The 20244-nt window shown below is 38.0% G+C and overlaps 2 protein-coding genes across 2 annotated transcripts in view; both read right to left on the minus strand.

The window, feature by feature from the left end:
* Positions 1-13614, minus strand: part of LOC127529037 (uncharacterized) — a 488416-nt gene extending 474802 nt beyond the window's left edge. The window contains exon 1 of the mRNA XM_051931347.1: positions 12921-13614. Within this exon, the coding sequence (XP_051787307.1) occupies positions 12921-13577 (657 nt within the window). The 5' untranslated portion in view covers positions 13578-13614. The remainder of the gene's footprint in view (positions 1-12920) is intronic.
* LOC114655979 (F-box only protein 6-like) overlaps positions 1-20244 on the minus strand; it is a 1212211-nt gene that overhangs the window by 67425 nt on the left and 1124542 nt on the right. The window lies entirely within an intron of this gene.

Below are 20244 nucleotides of genomic sequence, written 5' to 3' on the forward strand. Positions count from 1 at the left end.
TGTGGAAGATTGTGGGTTCACTTCCTGGTTCCTCCCTGTGTGGAGAGCACTTTGAGTACTGAGAAAAGTGCTATATAAATGTAATGAATTATTATTATTACTTTAAACCTGAATTTTCAACAAAATACTACTTGAAAAAGTACAGCCTGAATTTGAATGACTTTCTAAAAGGCAAGTTGAAAAAAAGGTAATAAGAAAAGTCCAACGTATTCATTATCAAATTGGTAGAGCATATGAGACAAAGATGTGTAAAATTATTAAACGATTTTGAATGTGCTGCTGAAGACTGATTTAATTGTCCCAACCTTTTGGAAAGTTTAGCAAGTGTATAGATTTGATGCTTTTGTGGTTGGTAGGGTTACAAAAAGCGTGCCACCACAGAAAACTGTTTGAAAAACGTCGCGCTACTTACATCTTTGCTCCTGGCATGGCAAAAAAGATCTCAGTAGGTTGTGTCTCATTTTAAAACTGACACACACTGTGCATTTCTTTGGTGGTTATGTTGCATTCTTTGCATGAATTAGCAAAGATACTACAAACTGGAATAATGGGTAGGGATAATTATTACACTTCTACTTCTACATCTTCTAACTAATAAGACGTTTTTTATCAACGATCTTATTAGTGATAGAAAAATTGATTTTATTGCACTAAGTGAAACGTGGCTTAGCTCTGATGGCGCGGCTGTTTTAATCGAATCTGCGCCTCTGGATTACAGTTTTACTCGTGTGGATCGCCAAGGAAACATTTACTCAAGCCGGTTAAAGTGTAAAGTTTTGGTAAATTCAAGTCCTTTGAGTATCTCGCCGTTGTTATTCATGGAGATTCTCACGTTCTAGTATTATCCGCGCATAGACCTCCTAAATTTAACGCGTCTTTCGTTGAGGAATTCTCTGACTCACTCTTAATGTCAATTTTAATTATGAACTATGACACTCTCTTAATAGTCGGCGACTTTAACTTTCATATAGATAATCAGTGTGATCAAAAAGTAAAAGAATTCATGAACCTCCTGGACTCTTTTGATTTGAGACAGCTCGTTAATCAGTCTACACATAAAGCAGGTCATACGTTAGACTTAGTAATTACTAAAGGACTAAAAGTTGATGTAAGGGTGGTCATTGATATTGGTCTATCAGACCATTTTCTTCTACTATTTAAATATTGATAGAAAACATTCATGAGAAGCATATCGTTAAAAAACGCTTCTTTGACTCATCAGCAGCTTTAAAACTTACAAACATTCTAAGCAATCAGTCCGTTTATAGTGCCAACTATAATAGCGAGAATAATGTAAATAGTAAGGTGGAAAGATTTAATACTAAAGTGAGAGCTGCTGTTGACACCTGAAAAGACAGTTAAAAAATCTTCTAGCATTGTTATACCATGGAAGACCCAAAGAGTGTCTGATCTAAAGAGAACATGCCGTAGAGCTGAGCGTAAATGGAGGAAAACTAAACTAACTATCCACTATGAAATATTAAAGGTTAAAGTAACAGAATACAATAACACAGTCTGTCTTGAGAGGCGCTGCTATTTCTCTAAGATTATAAATAACAATGCTAGTAATCCCAGAGTCTTATTCTCGACGATTGATCATCTGCTAAACCCAGGTAACTCAAAGGAATGCCTCCAAAGTACTTCCAGTAAACCCTGTGAGGCTATTGCTGTATTTTTCAATCAAAAAATTAATGATATTAGAAATAACATAGTATATCTCCCCAACACTGAAGATCCTCCTAAACCCCAGTACTCCATTACAAACAAATTAAATTCTTTCACCAGGATAGATTTACCTGATTTACATAAAATAATTTCTCAACTGAAACCCTCCACCTGCGTCCTTGACCCAATACCAACAAGTTTTTTCAAAGAAGTATCAGCATGCTAAATGATAATATTCTTGACATAGTAAATTTGTCATTAGATACGGGGGTCTTCCCAGACTGTCTTAAGACTGCTGTAGTTAAACCCCTACTTAAGAAAAATAATCTTGACCCCTCTGCTGTTGAAAATTTTAGACCCATCTCTAACCTGCCTTTCTTAAGTAAAATTCTAGAGAAGGCAGTCATTATGCAGTTAAATGACCACCTCAATAAACATGCTATTCTTGATACATTTCAGTCAGGTTTTATAACAAATCACAGTACAGAAACTGCACTAGTTAAAGTAGTAAATGACTTGCGGGTAAATGCAGACAGGAAAAGAAAATCCGAGCACATTTCTCCAGTTTTGATGTCACTACACTGGTTACCTGTGTCATTCAGGATTGACTTTAAAATTCTGCTTATGGTTTATAAAGCCTTAAATAATCTTGCCCCATCTTATATATCGGAATGTCTGACATCTTATATTCCAAATCGTAACCTTAGATCCTCAAATGAGTGTCTCTTTAGAATTCCAAGAGCAAAACTTAAAAGAAGTGGTGAGGTAGCCTTCTGCTGTTATGCACCTAAGATCTGGAATAGCCTGCCTATAGGAATTCGCCAGGCTAATACAGTGGAGCACTTTAAAAAAACTGCTAAAAACACATTATTTTAACATGGCTTTCTCATAACTTCACTTTAATTTAATCCTGATACTCTGTATATTCAATTCATTATAATAACTATTCATGGTGGCTCTAAAATTCGTACTAACCCCTACTCTCTCTTCTTTTTCTTTTTCCGGTTTCTTTGTGGTATCTACTCAAAGCACCATGATGTTCCAACATTGATGGATTAAAAGCCAATAGTCTGCATGACCATCATCATCAAGTCCTTCCATGAGAACCTTAAATACAAAGAGGACTATTTCATTTTTGTTAGGTAGAATGCCCAGAGGGGACTGGGCGGTCTCGTGGCCTGGAACCCCTGCAGATTGTATTTTTTTCTCCAGCCGTCTGGAGTTTTTTTTTTTTGTTTTTCTGTCCTCCCTGGCCATTGGACCTTACGCTTATTCTATGTTAACTAATGTTGTCTTATTTTAATTTCTTACTTTGTTTTTTATTTTTCTTTTCTTCATTATGTAAAACACTTTGAGCTACTTTTTTGTATGAAAATGTGCTATATAAATAAATGTCATTATATTAAGGCAGTCAGCACTGTAAACTGGCTGGCAGATTGGTGAGTTAAATACAGAGGTACTAGAGACTTATTTTGGTATTAACACTAGAATTACCAAAGCGTACAAAAAAACTTGTAAATCTGGCCCACCTTAAATCCCTTCATACCTCTCCATCAGCGTCTTTTGTCTTGTAAATGTGCCGATCAAGACAAGCATCAAGCAGCCTACTATTCCATCCCCCCACCACCGCAGGATGGACACAAAGTTCTCTCAGTTCTAGCCTTGGTTATCTGGGAGTGAAGTGCTGGAGTTTTAGAATGGAAATAATAGATCGTTATTTGGAACACATGCATTACCTGTGTGTTCCATTTCTACAATAATCTGTGTAAACATATTGTTAAAACAGAAATGTTTTTCATATTTTAGTATAAATGACAAAATGTAGACATAAACTATGTAATGTGTGAAGCCTGAAGTCCAAAGATCAAATAAACACTTTCACAAAAGGTTCAAGAATGATGCAACAGCTTCCGTGGCGCAGTGGTAAGAATTGCTGACTTGTAATCAAGAGTCCCCCTGTTCGATCCTGACTGCCTCATATATTTATTGTTTTGAGTAGTGAGCTGCTTTTATTGTTAATATTATACACTATAAACATACATTTGATTTGTGTCTGTAACAGCTGGTGTAAATTTATAGTACTTGTAAAAGTTAGTGTATCCTGCCCCCAAACCCAAGGTATCTGACGCTGTTAGTTTTTATTTGAAACTGGGAATAACTGTAGATGTGAGTGGTGAATCTGCCTTCTTCGTATCTCATTGTCACTTGATTTTTTTATTCAATTTTATTGAGTGTTCCTGCTTACCCTGAATTAGTATGCGCCTTATGGTCCATGATGTCAAAGCTGCACTGACATAAAACAGAGACATAGGTATATGTGATATTTGGAATTATTAATTTTATGACTTGTGTAGTACATTTCGGAAAGCATTGTGGCATGGATGCAACATTATTCATATTATTCATATTCATTCGCAGACTTGAGCTGCAATGGTGGAGGGATTGAATAGCAGGCTGCTTGTGCTGACTGACACATTTGCAAAACAAAAGATGCTAATGGAAAGAAGGAATTTAACCCTTAAGTCGCTGGAAGCCAGCTATAATTGGTTCCCAATACAATTTGCCAGCATGCCGGAGTATATTCAGCAACGTACATTCGTTGATATGCATTCATTGAACTCCACAACTGGCTAAAGTTATTTCCCAGTGCAATATGCCAGCACGCCGCAGCCGAGTATATTCAGCAATGTACATTCATTGAACGGTGCAACCGGCTCTAGTCGTTTCCCATTGCAATTTGCAAACACGCAGGAGCCGAGTATATTAGGTGACGTACATTCATTGCATGCTGCAACCGGCTATAGTCTCTTCCCAGTGCAATTTTCCAGCACACCAGCTCATAACCACTGCCGGCCCAAGCAGACCTGCAGCATCACTGTCCCTGGGATTTAGCACTAGACTAGTCTGCAAGCATCAGTGTTTACCTCTGTGTGCTTGCGTGCAGCCAGTTCAAGAGCAGTTGGCTGCTGTTGAATTCCATCAATGGCATCAGTTGCACCTTGAACATATTGTTCCAGTAGTTTTTTTAATAGTTTTTACAGTTCATTGTCAGTGTGTAAAATGATCAGTGTTGCAGTAATTGTGATGCTCTTTCCATGAAAAAAAACGTGTTCCATTAAAATTTCACATTTTCTTTGTGAATTGTGATGTTTACTTAAAAAGTGCAGCAAAAAATTATTTGGCGTTCAGGGGTGCATTAACCACCAAGTATGTGGCAGTTTAAGGATTAAGGTGCCCTGGGATAATGACTTTTTTCATAGACTTCAGGAATTCTAGTGTTGAAGTTACCCTTTTTCCAAGAACTTGTCCTGAGAACAGCAGATCTCGGCCAAGCCACTCTTCAGGGAGTGAACAGGAGGGAGGCAACAGTCCATAGCCAGATGGCCGGACTGTTCACAGCAAAAGCATCTGCGGTTGGTCCCGGCTGTGGAATTTTGCTAACTGCATCTTCTGTGTGGGGTGGGGACATGCCGGTTGTACAGGAGTCTGAGCCAGACTAGGGTATCCTCCCTGCCTCCATCAGGTTTGGGCTTGTTCCAATCTGTGGGTCAGTTCCAACAGAGTTTTGACATTGCTCAGAATCATCTAATCACAGAGATTGTTGCTTATCCCAGACAACACAGAGTCAGTAGCGAGATTTTCCACAATGTGCTTGAAGATGTCTCCATGGAATCAGCTTTGGATAAGGTCTACTAAGTCCTGCACCTGCCCCAGACAGGGTGATTAGATTCGATTTGCCACAGCCAGAACGTGCACCCCTTGGACAAGATGCTCATAGCTATACAAAGAAGGATTTTCTGCTTCAGGAAAACATAATCATCAAGTCTTTCAGGAGGAATAGCTCTTAGGTACAGTGCATCCTGTAGGGCCTCCCCGGTCAAAAAGGGGGCAAAGATAGCAGCCCAGCCTCCCCTATCCCAGTACATCAATGTGGCCATGCATTCAAAACAGAATAGAAAACACTTTTGTTCATCCAAAGGAGCCATCTTCACAAGCACATCTCTAGGATGGATAAGGGCAAGAGCCCATGCAGGGGACTCATCAGGCTCTGGGGGAAGAGCAGTATGTTGTGGCTGTTGGGGATCCACTTGTGTAAGACCCCTCTTTTGGTACCATTTGTGATGTGTGGGTCACAGCCTTGCACAAGAAAGAAGAAGGTGAGTTCAAGTGTCCGAAAAAATTCAGCTTTTTTGTTATGAAGACCTGTGGTGGGCTGGCGCTCTGCCTAGGGTTTGTTTCCTGCCTTGCGCCCTGTATTGGCTGGGATTGGCTCCAGCAGACCCCCGTGACCCTGTAGTTAGGATATAGCAGGTTTGATAATGGTTGGATGGATGTTATGAAGACAGAAGATTCTCAAAGCATTTATTCAAATGGCATCTGTCACTTAAACACACACAACATGCAAACAGTGACAATGACATCTTTCTGCACCCCCCCCCCCCCTCCCTTGCCATCCTGCGAGAGAGAGAGAGAGGAGACAGAAAAGTGAGCGCAAGGCCAGGTCACTGGCCATTTTAGGTGTTACACGGTGAGCCTGCCTGAGTTAATAGAGTTTTGGTGCATATTGCAGTTGTGGGGTTGTTGGGGTTACAGAATTCTCATCACACACACACACACACACATATATATATATATATATATATATATTGTGGAATAAGGACACAATGATAAAGTTTTGGGGTTTTTAGCCCAGTATACTGCAAAATAAATTGTCAATTTCGTTTTCATAAACTCAAAAAGACATTGAAGGGAGGGAGGACGGACATTTTATGGTGGCGGACAGGAAATTAACGTGAGGATGCTGGGAAGAGTCGTGGTGGATTGTGGGAGCATGACGTCATCACGGGTCAGCAGAGGGAAGGAATGAACCCGGAAGTGTGCGCTTTCTAGAGCTGTCTGGGCGCTCTTTACAGTTGCACCGTCTCTGCCTTTCTAAGGAAGTAAAGAAAGAAAGATTAGTACACTGCCGTTGTCCCCCCGCAGGACGTTTTACGCAGCAAACCAGGTCAATCAGCTGTTTCCCAAGCGCTCGTGCATGACTATATATATATATATATATATATATAAATATTTTATATATATTTATATATATATATATATATATATATATATATATATATATAGTGAGGTTTTTGAACCCTTTTAGCAATACCCCCCCCCCCCCCCCCCAACGGGACAACATGCCGAAGCACGACTGCCATGTCTGTGGAGGACTGCTTGTCTTTCCCATAGGCAACTGTAGGTTCGCAGTGCAGCAGCATAGTGCCGTGGAAACAACTACGATCCAATCAAGATTGCACTATAAGCACCTGTCACCAGTGGGTGATTCAAGGAACATTATTAATGCAGGCAACAGTATAACTTAGCCTCTGACCTGGCCTCGACTCTGCCCATTTGCTCTGTCTGTGTATAGGAGAGTGGTAGCTGGTAGCTCCCATTGCAGTAAATACACCTGCTGTTCCTGTTTCAAGTTGAATAAAGCTGGTTTTGCTAAAGTACTGAGACTTAGCCTTGTGTTTTGGGGTGCAGTGACTCAATCATCTGGATAAATATATACCTATTTATGTATTTAAAAAGCTTCTGTAAAAAGGCAAATTTCCCCCATGGACAAATAAATCTACCTATCTATCTATCTATCTATCTATCTATCTATCTATCTATCTATCTATCTATCTATCTGTCTGTCTGTCTGTCTGTCTGTCTGTCTGTCTGTCTGTCTGTCTGTCTGTCTGTCTGTCTGTCTATCTATCTATCTATCTATCTATCTGTCTGTCTATCTATCTATCTATCTATCTATCTATCTATCTATCTATCTATGCTTTAAGGCAGTGGTTCTCAGCATTCTTCATTTGTCCTGTTGACACCATGTTTCTGCAGGTTTTTTGTTCTAACCAGCTTCTGTTATATTTATATTCCTAGCCTAATTAAGCAGATGCTATTTGCCAGTTTCTGTGTTTTGTGGAAAAAATAACATCACAAAACTATGTCTGGTAAATTTTTATTAGAATGAACCAATCATTTATACATATAACATGGGGATATTTATAAATGCTTTATAAATGCAAAAATCAAACTTGTGAAGGCAGAGTAAGAGAAGAGAAAAAGACAAGCTAATTAAATTTGGTCATTTAGAGACAAAGTGGCTCACTGATTATGAAACTGGTAGAAACAAAACCTGCAGCCCCAAAAGAACTGAGTTCGAGAACCACTAAACACTTCACATTATAAAATGAAAGATATGCAATATATGAGTCATTGTTAAGAACTGGTATTGTTTCACATCATTCTTTTTACTTGTCATTCAAGAATTGCCACAAGCTTTTGTTGTTTTCTTCAATTGAGCAGTATGGGAGTAACAAGAAGAAACTAATAAAAGCATCGTTCACCATATGCTAGAGCAATTTCCTGAGGCCAAGAGTGCAATATCATTTTCAGCAAGCCCAGGCTGAACAGACTGGTGTAATTGCTCCAGCACATTGGAAACATTTCAGCCGTAGGACAAAGCAATCATGCTAGTTGCTATTTCTCACTTAAACAGTTATCCAATATAGTTTGTCAATATTATAGATATGCAATTAGAAACAAGTTGTGGTAAATGCTTCACTATAGTCAAAATATTACCTTGGAATCTATTTAAAAATTCTTTCACAGTTTAAGATATTTTTAAAGATTGCAGGCTTTAAAATAATAAAAGAAGTTAAACATAGACATATTACAGTTTGCACACTTCTAGGTTTAGGAGAACAAACCTTCAAATAAATCTGGCATATCTGATAATGCAACATGTAACAAAAAGAAAATGGAATTAGTGTTTCAGGTACAATGGTTGTCGCATCAACCTTTTACATTCATGCACATATTTTTGCACACTGTGGCAGAGTGGGATGCACTGCTACAACACAGATCCAGCATCCTGCGTTTGAGTCTTGTGCCCAAGTGTTGTTTGTGTGGATCTTGAATCTTGTCTGCAAGTCTGTCAATGTTGTTTCTTTTAATATGCTTGTTTTCTCCTCACATCTCCAAAGACATGCTGGGTTGACTGATTGGTGGATCCATATTGACACTCTGTGAATGCTTGTGAATGGGCCATGCAATGGATTAGAGCCCTGTCCAAGGCTGTTTCCTGCCTTCAGCCCAGTGCTGCTGGGATAGGCTATCAAAATCTGAGAACATTTCTGCGAAAATAATATAATGTACTGTAATTTATTAATTCTGAATAAAATTGCCATTTACATTGTGACATTTTAGTTCTTGATGAGCACAACAATTGATCTCAAATTTCTAGTAATAAAGTAAAACTATAGATTTTTAAACCCTTTTATAATTCTTGTATAATATAGAAGCATAGTACAATGGAGCAAAACATGGCATTCAACAACAACAACATGTATTTATATAGCACATTTTCATACAAAAAAGTAGCTCAAAGTGCTTTACATAATGAAGAAAAGAAAACTAAAAAACAAAGTAACAAATTAAAATAAGACAACATTAGTTAACATAGAATAAGAGTAAGGTCCGATGGTCAGGGAGGACAGAAAAAAACAAAAAAAGCTCCAGACGGCTGGAGAAAAAAATAAAATCTGCAGGGGTTCCAGGCCACGAGACCGCCCAGTCCCCTCTGGGCATTCTACCTAACAAAAATGAAATAGTCCTCTTTGTATTTAAGGTTCTCACGGAAGGACTTGATTATGATGGTCATGCAGACTTCTGGCTTTTAATCCATCAATGTTGGAACATCACGGTGCTTTGAGTAGATGGTGGTGGCACAAGCAGCCACCACAAAGAAACCAGAAAAAGAAACGGAAGAGAGAGTAGGGGGTTCGTATGGATTTTAGAGCCACCATGAATAGTTATTATAATGAATTGGATATACAGAGTATCAGGATTAAATTAAAGTGAAGTTATTAGAAAGCCATGCTAAAACAATGTGTTTTTAGCAGTTTTATAAAATGCTCCACTGTATTAGCCTGGAGAATTCCAATTGGCAGGCTATTCCAGATCTTAGGTGCATAACAGCAGAAGGCTGCCTCACCACTTCTTTTAAGTTTTGCTCTTGGAATTCTAAGGAGACACTCATTTGAAGATCTAAGGTTACGATTTGGAAAATAAGGTGTCAGACATTCCGATATATAAGATAGGGCAAGATTATTTAAGGCTTTATAAACCATAAGCAGAATTTTAAAGTCAATCCTGAATGAAACAGGTAACCAGTGTAGTGACATCAAAACTGGAGAAATGTGCTCGGATTTTCATTTCCTAGTTAGGATTCTAGCAGCTGCATTCTGCACTAGTTGCAAACGATTTATGTCTTTTTTGGGTAGTCCTGAGAGGAGTGCGTTACAGTAATCTAGTCGACTGAAAACAAACGCGTGAACTAATTTCTCAGGATCTTTTAATGATATAAGAGGTCTAACTTTTGCTATGTTTCTTAAGTGAAAAAATGCTGTCCTGGTGGTCTGATGAATATGCGATTTAAAATTCAGATTACAGTCAACAGTTACCCCTAAGCTTTTTACCTCTGTCTTGACTTTTAATCCTAATGCATCCAGTTTGTTTCTAATAGCCTCATTGTATCCATTATTGCCAAACACTAAAATTTCAGTTTTCTCTTTATTTAGCTTTAGAAAATTACTATTCATCCATTCAGAAATACAAGTAAGACATTGTTAGTGAATCAAGAGAATCGGGGTCATCAGGTGCTATTGATAAATACAGTTGTGTGTCATCAGCATACAGTAACTATGGTAGCTCATGTTGTGCCCTGAGATAATCTGACCTAATGGAAGCATGTAGATTGAGAAGAGCAGTGGACCCAGAATAGAGCCTTGTGGAACACCATATAGGATATCATGTGTCTTTGAAGTATAATTACCACAACTAACAAAGAATTTTCTCCCTGCCAGGTAGGATTCAAACCAATTTAAGGACACTGCCAGAGAGGCCCACCCATTGACTAAGGCGATTTCTAAGAATATTGTGATCAATGGTGTCAAATGCGGCACTCAGATCTAGGAGGATGAGAACAGATAAATGGCCTCTCTCTGCATTTACCCGCAAGTCATTTACTACTTTAACGAGTGCAGTTTCTGTGCTGTGATTTGTTCTAAAACCTGACTGAAATTATCAAGAATAGCATGTTTATTGAGGTGGTCATTTAACTGTATAATGACTGCCTTCTCTAGAGTTTTACTTAAGAAAGGCAGGTTAGAGATGGGTCTAAAATTTTCAAGAACAGAGGGGTCAAGATTATTTTTCTTAAGTAGTGGTTTAACTACAGCAGTCTTAAGACAGTCTGGGAAGACCCCCGTATGTAATGACGAATTTATTATGTCAAGAATATTATCAATTAGCACGCCCAATACTTCTTTGAAAAAACTTGTTGGTATTGGGTCAAGGCAACAGGTGGAGGGTTTCAGTTGAGAAATTATTTTATGTAAATCAGGTAAATCTATCATGGTGAAAGAATTTAATTTGTTTGTAACAGAGTACTGGGGTTTAAGAGGATCCTCAGTGTTGGGGAGATATACTATGTTATTTCTAATATCATTAATTTTTTGATTGAAAAATACAGCAATAGCCTCACAGGTTTTATTGGAAGTACTTTGGAGGCATTCCTTTGAGTTACCTGGGTTTAGTAGATGATCAATCATATAGAATAAAACTCTGGGATTACTAGCATTGTTATTTATAATCTTAGAGAAATAGCAGCACCTCTCAAGATGGACTGTGTTATTGTATTCTGTTATTTTAACCTTTAATATTTCATAGTGGATAGTTAGTTTAGTTTTCCTCCATTTACGCTCAGCTCTACGGCATGTTCTCTTTAGATCAGACACTCTTTGGGTCTTCCATGGTATAACAATGCTAGAAGATTTTTTAACTGTCTTTTCAGGTGCAACTATGTCAACAGCAGCTCTCACTTTAGTATTAAATCTTTCCACCTTACTATTTACATTATCCTCGCTATTATAGTTGGCACTATAAACGGACTGATTGCTTAGAATGTTTGTAAGTTTTAAAGCTGCTGATGAGTCAAAGAAACATTTTTTAACAATATGCTTCTCATGAATGTTTCTATCAATATTTCTACATTAAATAGTAGAAGAAAGTGGTCTGATAGACCAATATCAATGACCTCCCTTACATCAACTTTTAGTCCTTTAGTAATTACTAAGTCTAACGTATGACCTGCTTTATGTGTAGGCTGATTAACGAGCTGTCTCAAATCAAAAGAGTCCAGGAGGTTCATAAATTCTTTTACTTTTTGGTCACACTGATTATCTATATGAAAGTTAAAGTCGCCGACTATTAAGAGTGTGTCATAGTTCGTAATTAAAATTGACATTAAGTCAGAGAATTCCTGAAAGAAAGACGCGTTAAATTTAGGAGGTCTATACACGGATAATACTAGAATGTGAGAATCTCCATGAATAACAACGGCGAGATGCTCAAAGGACTTGAATTTACCAAAACTGACATCTTTACAATTTAACCGGCTTGAGTAAATGTTTGCCAAGCCACCACCTCTTTTTCCTTGGCGATCCGCACGAGTAAAACTGTAATCCGGAGGCGCAGATTTGATTAAAACTGCCGCACCATCAGAGCCAAGCCACGTTTCACTTAGTGCAATAAAATCAATTTTTCCATCACTAATATGATCGTTGATAAAAAACATCTTGTTAGTTAAAGCTCTAACTTTTAATAGTGCCATATTTAAAGTTTCAGAGGGGCAGAGATGAATACTATGTGAGTTATTGATATTTAGAACAGGAACTAAGTTATTTTTGTTAGCGCCGCTCTGTGTGTATTTTTTTATTTAGTCTATAGTCTGTTTTTATAGTTTTAATACATTGTTCATCTAAAGTAGTAATTGTAATTAAATTATTGGTGTTTATGCCATATTGCCTAGATTTTCTACGTGCATTGAGATTGGTTACTAGAGTATTAATGTTGTGCACTTTTACGGAAGATTTTGTTAAGCAATTATCATGTCCTAGCACAGCAGTAGCATTACGGAAGGGGTTAAGAGTAGAAATAGATAGTCAAGATAAACGAATTACCTTAGCGATGTTTTCAGAGAGGACCCGGGCGCCGAATCTATTCGGATGCAGGCCATCCCGCTTGAAGAAACGTGGCCTTTCCCAAAAGAGGTCCCAGTTGTCGATGAATCCGATGTCTTGGTTCTCGCAGAAGCCTTTCAGTCAGTTGTTTAATCCTAGCAGATGACTGTGGTATTCATTTGATCGTCTGACGAGAGTTAGTGGACCCGAAATGAAGATCTTTGCCGATGGGGTCCTCTCCTTCGTGTCTTTAATTAGTGCTGCGAAGTCAGCCTTGAGAATTTCCGACTGTTGGTGCCTTACATCGTTCACGCCGGCGTGTAATACAACGGATCCAACTGCCCTCTTCTTGTGCTTCTCATAGATTGTCGGCGCACGTCTCATCACATCTCGGACACAAGCACCGGGAAAACAAGAAACAAAAGATTTCCGATTAGGGCATGCGCTATTGAGGTTTCTAACAATCGAATCACCTACAACTATTACATCACCCGGGGTTGAAGGCAAACTGGGGATGCGGAGAGGGTTGAATCGGTTCTGAGTCGAGATGCTCGCCTGTGCCGATGGAGGTGTTCTAGCCTTGAACCCCTGCCTGCATAGCTGAAACATGCCAAGGTCTTCGTCGGTGTCGTAGTCGCTCCTACGAGGTGCGGGGGTGAAGCTTACTTGAGCGGCACAAGGCGGGGTTGATGTTACGTCGATTTCAGATGGTGAGGATGATTTATCCAGCAGCCGAGCCTTCAAATCCCTAAGGTACCTTCGTCTGGACAGGAGTTTCTGAATCTGTTTGTCGAGTGCCAGGAGTTCTTCTACGACGACGGCAACGCGATTCATCTCATTGTTGGCCATTGTCTGCTTCTGCTTCCACTTCCGCTTCGTGCCCTCAGATTCCTGATCTACAGCGTTTGAACAAGTCTGTGTGGCAATTGCATGTTATCCTTGCATTCACATATATATCCACCCATGGTCCAAAGGAATTCTGTTATTTTGTTTACTGACTTTGAATAGCTTCAATGTGAGAATTTGTGGTATCTTTGTGTGTCTTTTTACCAGGAGATTGCATCTTTTCAATGGCTGGTTTCTGCTTTCCAGTGTATGGAAATTCAGGAAAGAAATGAACATTATGTAAAATTCTGCCCCATTTTCTGAAAACAATAAAGAAAAACATTCTGTTTCTTGTTATCTATCATGGAATTAAGAATCAGATTTGATTTATCTAATAGCTGCATATCAGTTATGCCATAAAAGTATGAAACAGAAGTTTTAGGCAAAACTTTCATTTTGTTTTACTTTGAAATGCACATTTTAATTTTGAGGTTTATTGTTTATTGAATTCCAAACTTATTGGTAGTTAGTACTGAGACAGGTGTACTTTTAACTAAGTAAATCTTATATTTACTTTCTGAAATACGATGAAAATTATGATTGAACAAGTTCAAACTGTCCTCAGCTGGTTAAGAAACATTTTATAATGTACTCTGGAAATCAAGAAAGAGCTCATGAAAATTCCAGAAGACCTAGAGCTGCTGTCAGTGGTGCAATATAGGAAGTTAAGAAAAACCAAAAGAAAGACAAAAGGCCAGAAGAACCATGGACAGTTCTACGCTTAAGTACTGGTAAAGTTGTTAATGTGTTGGGATAATATAGAATTTTAATCAAATATTTTTATCAATACATGGTAATTTTTACAATTTAATACAGCCATATACTTAAATGAAGCTGTAACAACAGATTGTTTAAAGCATAAGGAAAAGGACTGAAGATAACTAAAGGTTTAACTAAATGTGGCTTAAAGCTTGAGTACATAAGGGTTGCCAAATTAAATGGCTGAGTTGAAGAAGGGTAGTATGGTGGTACAGTGATTAGCACCATTGCCTGGCAACAGGTACTTGTATGTTCTCTGTGTGGAGTGAAATAAATGTAAGCATAAATGAGAGGCAAAGAGAGTGTGTAAATGCTTTAAATAGTAGATGTTGTGCAGTATGTGAAAGAGATCACTGTGATTGAAGTGCAGTTCAAGGATTTTCAGTTTAAGGATTACTAAGGTTAAAATGAAGTAAATGAGTAATAAAAAACACCCCCTTAAAAAGCAAGGACAAACTAGTGAGAAAGCCCAAACACCACTATTGTGAAAGGGTGATGCGATCAATGAAATATCCCGTAGGACAACCCTATTAAGAAAGCGATGTTTAGAGAGAGAGTTACTGGTGGCTGTATTCAATTGCCTAATGTGATAGAATTTTGCATATTAATAATTAGATGACATGATGTATTAAATAATGTAATGGTAACGGAAAAGTACAAAAGAGAGTGAATTGTATTAGTGATTGCTCACTCCATAGGCTGAGACATTTGAGCATATCTATGTGCAAGTAAAGAATCATTCTATATTTCCATCTGGTCTACGAGAATGACTTCTTTGAAAATAGAGGTAAGTTTTTTCCACAACATAACTTGGGTAGGAGCCGGATAGGAGAAAGAAGCGGATTGGGTCTCCCAAAAGCAGGACAGGGCTCTGAGAACTGTCACAAATGTGGCACCCTTTAAAGGTAAGCATTTTTATTATTAAATTATTTTTGTCAGTTTCACAGGGATTTTGCCCTGCCAAAGGAGACATGGCAAGTTGCCTCTCTTTTTGAACTAAAAATTACTGAAAGAACAATTGAAGTGCAAAACTGAGGGATCAATTGCGGGATTATTTTAAATAAGTTTGTAAATAAGGAAAGCCTGTAGAATACTTATATGTGCTGTATGTAATATTGGCGGACTCATTAGGTAGGTGAAAATCCTTGATGTACCGCTTCATTTTAGGTTTATTCTTCAAGTAAACCTAGTGAACGGCTGAGTTTGAGGCAAAAAAATCCCGTTTAATCCTGCTCCTGTGAGTTGCTGGGGTCGTCATTTCATACTTGTAAGGTGTCACTTTGGGGAAGACCTGGAGTTGGCTGTATGGGAGGTGCCTTAGTGAAGTAGTACTACTGAAGTGTGTGAAGAGCAGGTGAAAATCCTGTTGAATACTGCTTCGACTCGAAGGTCTGAAGTTTTTAAATTCCTTTTGGTAATGGCTATTACAATAATGGATTACTCAGGAGGGGCTCCATTATCCTTGAGGTGAATTGGAACATTTTGGTACCTACTATAATAGAATTTACCCAGGAAACGTTCCAACTAGCGGAAACTGACCTAGGGTTGAATGGTTACTACAAGACAAGCCTCATATCTTTTCTTGGGACAATGGATGCCAGTCTGGGGTTGAATGCTTACTACAAAGGGAAACTAAGCCCACTTTAGTAAAGTTATCTGTAGGGGTGTTGTAGTAGGAGTGCTGAATTACCATAACAGAAGTCTGCTTTGGTGCTGAAAATGCCAAGAAAACTGTCAATTAAGGAGGACAGAATTAACAGGTCACTCAAAGGAGTAAAAAAAAAAAAAGTAAATAAAAAAAGGATGGAAAGTGTTTTAGATATAGTATAACTCTCTATGATTAATGGACAATAAAAACATGAGCCCAGAGAGAGAGTGTAGGTTCATATGAGAATATAAGATTGTATATCCCTCTTTGTGTTTGCACAGGTTTTCTAAGAAAAAGAGTAGGGCTTTGATTAAAGGTAAGAATTTTATTATTGGTATAAATTAAAAGGTTTATGTTTTCTATGCAGTGATTGTTTGTTCTCTTTGTGGCTGAGTAGATGCTGTGATGTGGTTCCTTTTTGGAATCTGCAGCAGTGATCAAATTCATCAGAAGCTGTTTTTTGTTTGCTTCTTCATCCAGTTTATTAAAGTGAATGAGAGAGGGCAGTTAAATCACTTTTCTTTATTAAAGTCAGATTGTTTCTATTTCTTTTTGTACACTGATTTGTAAATACATAGATGTCTTGAAAGAAAATAACTATGACCATTGTGAATGAAAGATTGCGTGCGTCAATTGAGGTTGTAGGTCTGGAAAAACAGTAAAAAGTCTATGATTGATAATAAATATGCAGAGCAGAGACAGATCTTAAATTTGAGAGGGAACATATTTAAGAGGTTCAGGAAGTGAAGATATTGTACAGGAGGAAGGTGTCCTTCTTTTGACTGAAAATACCAATGTCAAAGTTTTGAAGGGGACTGATGGTGAAGTAGGAAGCATGACAAGGGGGGTATTTTTTGTATGTGGATTACTCGTTTAGCTGGATGTAATTGTTGACGATTTGGCATGATCCTGGATCTGTCGGTTTTTCAAAACTCTTGCTGGATGTGTTGTCATAGCAGCACAACCAAATCCTCAAACCTGCTCGGGGCAGGTTTGTTCGATGTAAACAAGGATTAGCTCACACACTTAATCAGTGTCCGTGCATGGAATTCATTCAGTCATGGCTTCACCGTTCATGAATGAGCAACCAATTGATATCGGTGTGCAAATTATAAGAAGAAAATTTCATATAGAGAGGGTTTTGCGCGATCGGCAAGATCCTTTATTGCTCCTGGAGGAAATTCTTTTCGAAAGATACCGCTTTAGCCGAGGGGGAATAATGTACCTCAAAGATTTATTACCACCTTAATTTCAAAGTCAAACTAGGCGAAGTCAGGCTCTCACAACCTCACAGAAATTATGCATTGCTTTGAGGTTTTTTGCAAGCGGCACTTTTTTAATATACTGTAGGTGATGCGGAAAATCTATCTAAAAGTGCAGTTTGCCAGGCAATTCATAAAGTCTGTTTGGCTCTGAAATATTTCCTTCGGGTTTTCATAGTGTTTCCTGGACACCTGCGTGTGCAGACAATAAATGAGGCATTTCATGCCATTGCAGGTAGGTAATACACAGGCAAAAACACCCACAGTTCCATGAAGAATCTCACAATCAGCCTAACATTCTCATTACCCAGGATTTCCAAATGTGATTGGGGCACATGGGACTGATCAGAGTGGGGTTTGATCAAACATTTGGAAAATGTACCTCTCCCCCTGATGAATAATCAGACATAGTGTCTTCATCAAATATTTGACCTTCGTCAATATCTCGTTGGTCAGACACAAGTTCTAAGGATATGACATTCCCTGCAACTGACCCAATAAAAAAAAGAGGGCTATATGGAACATACCTATGGCACACATTGAAGACAAATATATGCAATGACCATTCTTTACCTGAAATGAAGTGCATCCCGCCACTGGTTCTGGGGAGGAGTTTCCCCCTGGATTGCCCTCAGAAACAGGGCGATGGGCATTTTGCTGGATAGCCAACTCTTCTGCAGGGGTTAGGTCTGGACCGAGTGGACCTCCACCTGTTTTTTGCTTGTCTGCCTTATTAGCTTTAAAATGAATGTTTTTATATTATATATGATTATTTATGTCAACAATTCTTTAAACAGTTATATACCAATATTTACCAGTTTGAAGTATATTCTTGTACTTCACTTTAACCTGTTCCCATGTTCTCCTTGTGCTCACGTTTGATCTGGTATTATGACATATTAAATAATAATTAATCTGACACATAGGAAATGAAACGCTGTATTCAGTAAGTACAATGCACACTACTTAGCGTTTAATTTGTCGGCCACTTTTTGCCAGCCGTCTTTTCTGGTTTGGGCTGCTTTTGCAGTGTTACCCCTTGTGCATATTAAATCTTGAAATTCTTCGTGTCCTTCAAATAAAAGGTCCTGCTCCGCTTGTGTGAAAACAAATGCGCCCGTTCTTTCGTCATTTTGTTACAGCCAATCATAGACTTGCTGATCATGTTTTCTAGACTCAGTATATAAGGGCTTTTCAATCAGCGCGGGCACGCGTATTCATCTCGGATGATTAGATCCAGTTAGACTAATCTACTACACAGCTGCATTTGAAAAAATGACTTATCCCGGATGAGTTTCACCGGCATTAACTCATTCAAGATGAGGCATCTGATCTCGGATGATTTAAGTGACGTACGGAAAATACCCTCAAGATCAAAGATACTGTTAACACACAATAATGAGAGGGGACTGATCCAAATAAATACTAAAAAAAAAGAAATAGATGTGCTGGGAAGTTGCACAAGTGAGGAAAGAACACAAGCGAAAGACTGGGAGTTGTCAATAAGACAGATCGAGAGGATGTATGAAAGGTGAAAAATTATGTTTTAGTTATGATATGTTGGGGGAAAACATTCTGAGTGATTAGAACATCTAGAAAGAATGCTTCATGTGTTTGAAAATGCTGTTCTATGACCAAGAAATGACATGTGAATGGGACTTTTTTGTCTGAAATGTATTAGTATTAAATTGAGTGTTCTAAAATATACTGTGCACACAAATTTTGAAAAATGTGATATAAAATTCCAGAGCTCTGTGTTAATTTAGGTTAAAATATTAGTTTCTTCTGATAATTTATAAAATATAAGGAAATAATTTCTTTCAAGAATAAGACTGCTTTTGACGTGGGTGTGTGTATGAGGTTGTGAATGTATATTGAGCATGGCTGACTCGAAAAATATTATTAAAGAAGGGTAGTATGGTGGTGCGGTGATTAGCACCATTGCCTGGCAGCAAGAAATGAATGTTCAGACTTACATGTTCTCTGTGTGGAGTGAAATAAATGTATGTATAAAGGCATACATTTGAGGCAAAGAGAGTGTGTAAATGCTTTAAACAGTACATGTTGTGCAGTATGTGAAGATATCTTTGACTGAAATTTGAAGGGATTTAAGTGAGTTTGAGAATATGTTTGATTAAAGACAATGTGTGAAAGTATGTGGTGTTGTTTGAAATGCTTAGGCAATTGATAAAGGTGTACATAAATATACTGTATTTGTATGAATATAAACTTAAATGAATACAATTAGTTCCAAAGAAAGTCTGTAGATTTGGTATAATGGGTCTACTATTTTCCGTCTGAGTACCATACATACTCACATATAAGTCGGGTCTTGAAACCCAAAAAATCGATCACAAAATCAGACCCCGACTTATACACCCATTCAAAAATGTGACACTTCATTTTTTTTTTTTTTACATCTTCTTGCCTCCTTCAATCTCGCATCATTTTCTCAGATGCATCGAATTTTGTTGCAGCAGCGCAGTTACCAATTTCTTTCGCTACTTCAATGACATTTAATTTAAAACAAGCTTCATATTTTCTTCTGATTGAACGCTCCATCGTAGATAAAGGATGCTCTTACGATAAAGGTGTATGAGGGTGTGAGACACGCAAAATAGTGCAAGCTGATACCGCACCCACATAGAAAAAGGGCAGTGTGCGCCGTTACTCTCTCAGGTGGGCGTTAGCATATCATAATCTCTTGGACCAATAGCGTGAGTTTTCCACATTCGACTTATACGACCAACATTATAAAATACTAGAAATTATACAATAAAATCAAGTCCCGACTTATCCGCTGGAGAACTTATCCGCGAGTATATATGGTACTGGCCAGACTTAAAATGGAAGGAAATTCTTTTTAGTAATTTTATATTAAATATAAGTGACAAAAGATATATTCTTTAAAACATTAAGAAGGCTGATAAGCACTAACTTCTAGTCTAGGTATAGTGCTGTA

This window comes from Erpetoichthys calabaricus, chromosome 8 (assembly GCF_900747795.2).
Source record: "Erpetoichthys calabaricus chromosome 8, fErpCal1.3, whole genome shotgun sequence".
In the NCBI taxonomy this organism is placed as follows: domain Eukaryota; kingdom Metazoa; phylum Chordata; class Cladistia; order Polypteriformes; family Polypteridae; genus Erpetoichthys; species Erpetoichthys calabaricus.